This window comes from Arctopsyche grandis, chromosome 11 (assembly GCF_051622035.1).
Source record: "Arctopsyche grandis isolate Sample6627 chromosome 11, ASM5162203v2, whole genome shotgun sequence".
In the NCBI taxonomy this organism is placed as follows: Eukaryota; Metazoa; Arthropoda; class Insecta; order Trichoptera; family Hydropsychidae; genus Arctopsyche; species Arctopsyche grandis.
In genome coordinates this window covers 16,816,108-16,825,062 of record NC_135365.1, presented here as the reverse complement: position 1 = coordinate 16,825,062, position 8,955 = coordinate 16,816,108, and the positions used below count along the sequence as shown (strand labels likewise).

Sequence of the window (8,955 nt, the reverse complement as noted above, 5' to 3'; positions counted from 1 at the left end):
AATCCGACAACCGGAAGTAGAACTTTTGCCTTGTGTAAGTTTGCCTACATTTGTGTTCAATTTGCATCGAAAATACTTTCATAACCGGTATGCGTGATCGTGCATGTATGTTTAATTACCGAATTTTGTTTTTTGACCTTCTTATATTCCTCAAATGCATAGATAAAGTCACGGGTTGGTCACATTTATTTTTTTTTCCATAGATGCAGTTGACAGGTGTTTTCAATATTTTGTTTATATTTATGATTTATACCAGGAAGGTCTAACATGTAATCCCAATGCGCCCGGCAAGAAAAATTGCATTATTAGTAGTATACAAAGTAGTATACCGTATTCTGCACGCGCACATTAACGCGGGAGGAAAAGCATGTTCCTCTTGTTCCTGTTGTATCCTCCTCGCGCAAATTAAGTGAGTATGTACCGTTTACCATGCACCATTTTTTTTTTTTTGATCTTTCGACTTAAGATCTTTCGATTTTCGATCTTTGCATTCTGATATTTGCGTTTTCTGTAATTTAACATTCTGTCAAATCACGGTGACCGAAAGTAAATATAGCACCCCGACAACTCAGCGTACGTCAACTTAACAACGACTGGCCGGATAGCATTTGAAATATTATTAAATATAAATAACATATGTAAATGCACATATTTACATATGTAAATACATATATGCGCAGTACAAACAACGTTGGAATATCAAATTATTTTGTTAATTTGTCTTATCACTGATGAGCAAATATAATACATAGCTGATGTTTTCATATTCATATGTTAGTAATCTAATAAATAATTTCGAAAGAGAATTTGTAACTATGTATGTAGCTATTGTTGGTTCGTTAATCCGTGACGTCATCGAACAAATGATTATTCAAATAAATTTAAATAAAATAAAACTATTAAAATAAATTTAATTAAATGTTTACTATTAGATTAGCCATGTTTAAGCGGTTTATATTATAAATACCGAGCGATGCCGGGTAAAACCACTAGTATATAATATAATACAAACGATTTGCTCAACTCTAATATGTGCATTTGAAAGAGTGAAATACGATACGCCATCAAATATTTATTAGGTCGCATTATTAAATTTATTATAGCAACTCGGAGGCCTTTGCGAACCGAGCGAAATGATTGTGTATTATAATAAAGTGGATGACCTACAATCACGGCATACATAATCGGTGTCATCCATCACGCGATCCGTCTTTATTTTCTGCGAAATTCTCAACTGCCATTTCTCATCGTGATCCCTCCCCCGGAGTCCCTCCTCTGGTGAAATGGTCGGGACAAAGCATTCCGGTAATCCCTCAGGTCGATGATGGATTGTCAATCTATTTGTGTTTTTGCATGGGTGCGATGATTCGCTCTATTAATTTATGGGTGGTAAAATTGAAGCAGAAAATCAAAATGCCACAAAAAGTACCCCAAAAGTTCTTCAATATGGAGGAAGTTCCACTTACGTAGACCCACCTCAACTCCACAGAGAAGATGCGCACGACAAGATCTTGTACTGACCGTAGCTTTTACGCACCATTTCCGAAGAGTGGGGGTAGGCCTTAATAAATTGAAATTCGTCTACATAGATTTAATCAAAAAGCCTTGGTGCCATTTGTATCATAACGCAACTCCTGTTTTAATTTTGTGTAATTTAAATTTTCAACAAAATGTGAAACGGTCTACTACATTTGTATATTATCTAATATACATAATATCACTGTATTTAATTATTACTAAAATTCATACTACGTATATTATATTATATACGTATATTATAGAGAGACCGGAAGGCATATTGAAGATCCAGAAACAAGACCATATATCGAAATATATAAAACAGGACCATATATTGAAATCCGAAGTGGAACATGCTATAAAACTAGCAAAGAGTCGGAAAGCTACTGGGCCGGATCTGATTCCTGCCGAATTCCTCAAGTTATTGGACGACCACAACATATGTACATATGTACATATAAGATTTCACAAAACTCTTCAATAAAATATATAAGGGGAGGTACCATTTCCGGTGAACTTAAAAATTTGAAAACAATTTACGTCGTGTAGATAAGAATTTCAGTACCCAATACTAAGTTTAAGTTCAATAGGACTAATGGTTTTCAAAAAATCACCAAAATACACAGACGTGTGTGTATTTTGGGTTATAAAAATGTGATCACTGATCACATTTTTTCCAGATCATGAAAATGTGATCAATGATCGATTTTGAGTTCGAATCAGTCAAAATCTCGAGTTCGAATTTTCGCATGATAACAAAACTTCATCTATTGTTACTACGTATGTATGTATGTATGATACATACATAGACAAAATAAAAACCAAAAAAACATTGAACAATTGAAAGTGATTATTATTCTGTATATTATTGTTCTGTATTTTTTACCCAAACTTTTTATCGGAATTAATTTTTTATTAAATTTTCAAGATTCATTGTATTTAAATATGAATGATATAAAAAAATACTTAGTGATAATCATATAATAATACAAAATATTAAAATTTACAATTTATATCACATGTAAAAAGTATACAATCCAATTTGATGAGCCATTTAGGAGATAATTGAATTCAAAAACTTAAAAATAAAAAAACTAATATTTCATTATTTTATTTTGACCTTTTAAATTATTTTTATTTTCTTGATATTTGATGTGTATAATGCTGATAGTAATTTTAAGTATGAAAAAAAAATTGAACAAAATCCGACAACCGAAAGTAGAACTTTTGTCTTGTGACTACGGTTCAATATAGAATTTTGTTTTGTGACTTTCTTATATTCCTCAAATACATAGATAAAGTCATGGGTTGGTCACACCCGAATTTTTTTTTGCTTAAATTGAAGTTTACTGATTAACCTTCAAATTCTTTGAAAATTACAATACCGAACATAATTTAAAAAAAAAAAGTAAAAATAGTCGAGTCGATTTTCTATGTCAATGACTGTATACAAAGTCTTTTTCCAAATTACATATTATATGTATATATAATAGCGCTATTATTTTAAATCATGTATCAATTTATTTCCGAAACCACCCGTTGAAATTTCAACGGACATAAAACTAGTTGTAAATAATGATGAATAACTTTGCATTAAATATGCATACATTATATGTATAAACGATACAAGAAAACGTATAAATAGCGTCCAAATTAAGTACTTTATTTAGTAATTGTTGTAGTTGTAATTGCAAAATAGTATTAATTTTAGAAAACAACGCTTATGTATTAAATTAAGATGATCAATCGGTTAACATGCGTTTGCTTGACAGCTTTCATCTTTTGGTAAAATTTCTTGTTGCTATCTTACATTAAAACACACATACATATTTTAATAAAATAAACAATTGATTCTAATGACAAAGCGTGGTATCACAATTTCTCAAAAATATATATAACATAGATTTTTGAACATTGACCAGTATTGAGTTGGTTTATTACTTTAAATGATTTTGATTCTTTATAAATGGTCGGCAAATAAATTGATCGGTCAATCAGTAATAATTATAATAAATGGTCTTTAATAACTATACACACATACACATATTTTTCGATTGATCGGTATTTTAATTAAATGCACAGTTAATTTTTACAGTGCCTCGATCATTTGATATATGAAATAATATTTTGGTATTGTGCAAAATAAAAAAAAAACTAAAAAAACCAAAAATACGTGAGAGGTTTTATAGATTGGACAAATTCGTATTTCTTTATCATTAGTAATTTAGTTGCAAAAATACTGACCAACTCCAAACGATAACTTAACCTTAAAAACTTGGTCCCATGATACATCACAAATCACAAACCGTTACAAATTTTTAAATAATCATTATATTTCTTCAAAATCATAAATAAATATAGTATTTATTGATTAATTTATTTTCAATGCAACACATGTATTTAAAATATTCAAAACTTTCTATAGGAAAATCGAAAGTGTACAACTGGAATATTTAAATATACCAACAACATTAAGATTTGCCACCGCAACTAGTGCTTTTCAAATTGAAGGAGCATGGAACGTGAGCGGTAAATGATTTGACTGTTCATTTGTTTTAAAAAGATTTTATTTGATGATAAAAATGTATTTTCTTTTAATGCAGATAAAGGAGAAAATCTATGGGATCATATAGCTCACGAATATGACAATAGCATTTCGGATAATAGTACAGCGGACATCGCCTGCGACTCTTATAATCTATATAAAAGAGATGTGGAAATGTTGGTTGAACTCGGAGTGGAATATTACAGATTCTCAATATCTTGGTCTAGATTGTTACCTACTGGTTTTTCCAACGTGATAAGTGAAGATGGAAAAAACTACTACAACAATCTGATAAACGAGCTGCTCAAAAACAACATAAAACCAATAGTGACAATGAGTCATTGGGACATTCCGTTCGCGTTTCAAAAGTTCGGCGGTTGGGCCAACGAATTGGTGGTGGATCGTTTTGAAGATTATGCTCGGGTTCTTTTCGAACTGTTTGGAGATAGAGTAAAAGAGTGGATTACTTTCAACGAACCTCAAGTCATGTGTATCTTTACCGATCATATGACTGGGAAATTTATTTCGACGACGAAACTTCCCGGGGTTGTTGAGTATCTATGCCTGCATAACATTTTAAAATCCCACGCAAGAGCCTACCATTTGTATAACGATACTTTCAAACCGACTCAAAAAGGTAATTTTATTTTAAAATGATGTTACTCTGTAGACAAAGTACAAAGAATTGAAACGGCGTTAGATTTTTAACGTTTCTAATTTTTTTTAAACAAATATCAAGCATTTCTATAACAGAAAATGTTATAAATGCTTTAACTGAACGGAAAAATTAAGGTGTTCCAAAATCATACGTTTATTATAAATATCAAATTCAAATGCATTTAATTCAAATGCAAGTTAAATTCTCTAAGGGTATATATACATATTTATCCATGTATCATAAATAGTTTCATACTCTTCATCATCAATGGAAATGAGATCAAACATCATTGATTGTCATTATATATACTTACAGTTGAAGTGTAATATATTTTGACTAGTTGGAACATATTCAATCTAACCTAGTGCCAATTACCATTGTAGTTGAGGCGTATTTTCAGTTATAATATATTTTGTAATACACGTAGGTTGATTCATATGGCGAATTATGTACATTCCAACTGGTCAAAATATATTACAACTGAAAATACAGTTCAACTAAAAATTGGTACCAGGTTAGATGGAGGGATTAGCTTTTCGTGAAAACGCTTCTCAACTAGTACATAAATTGAGTTGGAAAGTCACATTTTTGTTTTGAACACATTCTTAGAGTTATCATAATACGGTACTCACTATCTTTATTCGTAATACGAAAAAAATATTAACAGCATTATTGAATTCTAAATCATTCGTAAAAACATCAAAGCTGTGAAAACTCAACTGTTACATTCCAACTGGTGCACATTGTTGAAAGTGTATTTGCGCTTGTAAAGTTATAATTTACTCGCTGAATTGTATTCGAATATGATTGACCTTAAACGCCAGTTGAAATATGCATATTACAACTGAAAATATACTTCGACTGCACATGTATTTATGAATACAACATTTTGAATTGTAATCTTTCTTGAGAGCGATTCAACCAAAGACCGTTACAGTGTTAACGAAAATTTCGTTTTTACTACATGAAATATAACCTTTCAAAATGGATATTGCATATAAATAAACATATGTATTTGTATACTCATATTTTGAACTTATTGTGATACATTTAGGAAAATTAGGAGCAGCGATTCATCTAGCATGGGGAGAACCAGAATCCGATTCGCAAGAAGATATTGAAAATGCTGATATATTAATGCAATTTTTCGTAAGTATTGTGAACCTTTCTGTATTTTTAAGCTAAATAGTAAATAATCAACAAAAAACATAACTGAATGAAAAATTAAATAGTTTTAGCTAGAAATAAAAATTCATGCAATTCAATTCATTATATAAAATGAATAAATATAATATAAAATATATGCATTTACAGAATTATATATCCATGTTGATATTTTCTTGCTAATAGGTTGGTTGGTTTGCCCATCCAATATTTTCTGAGGAAGGTGATTATCCGGAAATTATGCGGAAAAAAATCGCCGAAAGGAGTAAACTTCAAGGATTTAGCACGTCTCGTCTACCAACATTTACCCCAGAAGAAGTTAAATACATAAGTGGTACATTCGACTACATGGGCTTCAACTATTACTGTGCCTTTATTCCCAACACCGCGATTCTTACTGAAGGGCCATCATTTTATGATGATATGGGCTTTGAAGTGTATCAGAAATTCGAATGGGACCGTCCACTGCCCACATGGTTTGCAGTAAAGTTATTTTTACTATATCTATGCACATATATACGTAGAATCAAAAGATGAAGTTTTGTGATCATGTGAAAATTTGACTGATTTGAATCTGACAGACGAAAGTTGAACTTGTGTCTTATTGAAAATCTAAAATGTGTGAGTTTCCCTACATTAGCGCTGAAACATATATCGAAAATTTTCTCATGTATGTGTATATGCTTTTGTCATTTTCCGGTATGTGTGAGTTATTGAGGAATTTTGTTTTTAATAATTCTTATATTCCTAAAATACATGTAGATAATGTCATGGGCTGGTCACATCCTAATATCAAATCAATACCATGGGCTGGTATCCTAATAGTCAAATCATCATTTATAAACAATCAAATCTTATACATATGCATATATATTTTGATGTCATCATAGGTGTATGCAAAAGCCTTTCGACCAGCTTTAAATTGGGCAGTTAAACAATATGGCAATCATGAGATATACATTTTGGAAAATGGATACGCTAATACTAAAGGACTTGTTGACGATCACCGAATCAAGTATTACACAGACCACCTGAAATATTTGCTGGAAGCAATTGACGATGGATGTAACGTCACTTTATATACAGCCTGGACACTAATGGATAATTTTGAATGGAACGTCGGCTACATGTAAATCACACGAAATATAAATACTAATACACCTCAATGTCTATTCGAACTATCCAACATAGCAGTGCACGGAAAAGACTACTTTCATTCATATTATACAGCACTGCACACTCAGACAAGTCGTCAATACTGTTACAATATGACGTTTCCGAAAATATTCATATGTGCATACGCACTTTTGTTAGTACGCGTGCACTTGCCACTATGACGTTACGTTGATATTTAATACGTTACGATGACATGTACTGCTGTGTAATATGAATAAGTTTTGTCGGCTACTGCTGTCACGTACACATTACGGAACATATGAATGTATCTATATAAAATGTACCAAAGGATACTTTTAGAACTGCTGTTTGCGTGCAGATGCCCGTATGTGCTGTGCTAGTGTGAATTAACATTAAGTTGTTTCAAACGAGCTCTATATTGCGAATAGCATGAGAAATCAGTCATTCGTTATATTTTTTCAGGCATTCTATGGGATTTTATGAAGTGGATTTTGACAGTCCCAACAGGACGAGAGTTGCTCGGAAGTCTGCAAAGTTTTACAGACAATTAATAGATACGAGAAGATTAGAAGTGATTAATTGAAGTAAATAAATATTATTATTATCAAATGATATAGGTATGTATGTATCATATAAATGTACATTTGAAATTTTTCAATATTTTTCACTGTCTATTAATATATTGAGAAGCATTTGAGAAAAAAATTCAGTTGGATGAATATACATATGTACCTAAATATACATATATTAAGAAGACTGCATAATATACATGTATAATATGTATGTATATTATCTTAAATAAATAATTTTTCAACATTAAAGTAGGTTATTAATTACAATCAAATCCAAATATATAAATTGAGATAGAAAATTCAATTTAGTTTGATGTTTTATTACATTTTTTAACACCGAAATATTGAAAACCGCATTTACCTCTTTAAATATTAAAATACAAATGTATTTAAATACGTATGTACATGAAGTAATATTTACATACACTTTGTATTTAAAACTATTCGCATTTACATATATTAAGAAATCCATGATTTTAAAAACATATAAAATTAGCCATACTTATCGATTGCGAGAAACACAAAAAAAATTACCGAAATTATAGTTCAATGCCACCTACCTTCGTTGAATTCTAAAAAAATAAACAATCGTTAATTATTATAAACTTGTGTTTTTACCCGGCTTTGCTAGGTATTTGTAATATAAACAGCTTAAACATGACCAATCTAATAGTAAACATTTTATTAAATTTATTTGAATAGTTTTATACACGGGCTTAAATAATCGTCGAAATGGCACTTAAATCAATTCAATTAAAATTTTAATATGTTGGAAACCTCGTGTAGACATTAGTGTATATATTTTTTCCCGAGAAAAGTAATGAATTTGGCAAAATCTACAGTTGTTAATGCGTGGCCGTTGAATTTTTCAGAACAATGGAACACACTAATTTTTAATTAAAAAAATAATTGAAAAAAAAACAAATGATACCCTTTTATGTATATAATAAATATTTATTGTAGCAAAGAATTTTCACGCAGGCATGGCGTGATGATGTGATGATTCTAATCTGGTGGCACTGTCTCAATCACTAGAGACTAATTTGTTTCATGCGGATTCCACACAATCGCATTATACTGTTACGTACGCCGCGGATTGAGCGAATTGCACTTAGACCAACGGATATCTGTTATCGGATTAACTAGGCGCATGCACTTACTTCCAAAGATTATATCTGGACTCTAAGTGCATTTAGGCTAAACAATGAGCGTTATTAGTTATTTCTCAGAATCGGTACGGGGAGACCCAATGTCGTGGAAATACATATCCGAATACGTGACTATACAACAGGTAAACAGATTAGGCGTCCTACGAGATCTATGTACCCTTTATAAGGCGGTACGTAGGCGATATCAGGTCA

General features: G+C 30.9%; 1 protein-coding gene across 1 annotated transcript; it reads left to right on the top strand.

Annotated features, from left to right (window-relative positions):
* Positions 1 to 1,382: 1,382 nt before the first annotated feature.
* LOC143918590 (myrosinase 1-like) lies at positions 1,383 to 7,018 on the top strand. The gene is made up of 6 exons (XM_077440530.1): positions 1,383 to 1,513; positions 3,944 to 4,047; positions 4,122 to 4,700; positions 5,776 to 5,870; positions 6,072 to 6,368; positions 6,776 to 7,018. Exons 1-6 carry the CDS (start codon positions 1,383 to 1,385, stop codon positions 7,016 to 7,018), a joined length of 1,449 nt encoding a protein of 482 aa, XP_077296656.1.
* Positions 7,019 to 8,955: the final 1,937 nt, after the last annotated feature.

Coding starts and splice junctions, on each gene's coding strand:
- LOC143918590 (XM_077440530.1), top strand. CDS start 1,383: ATGGGTGGTAAAATTGAAGCAGAAAATCAAAATGCCACAAAAAGTACC. Junction 1,514..3,943: donor GATGCGCACGACAAGATCTT/GTACTGACCGTA, acceptor AACTTTCTATAG/GAAAATCGAAAGTGTACAAC. Junction 5,871..6,071: donor ATATATTAATGCAATTTTTC/GTAAGTATTGTG, acceptor TCTTGCTAATAG/GTTGGTTGGTTTGCCCATCC.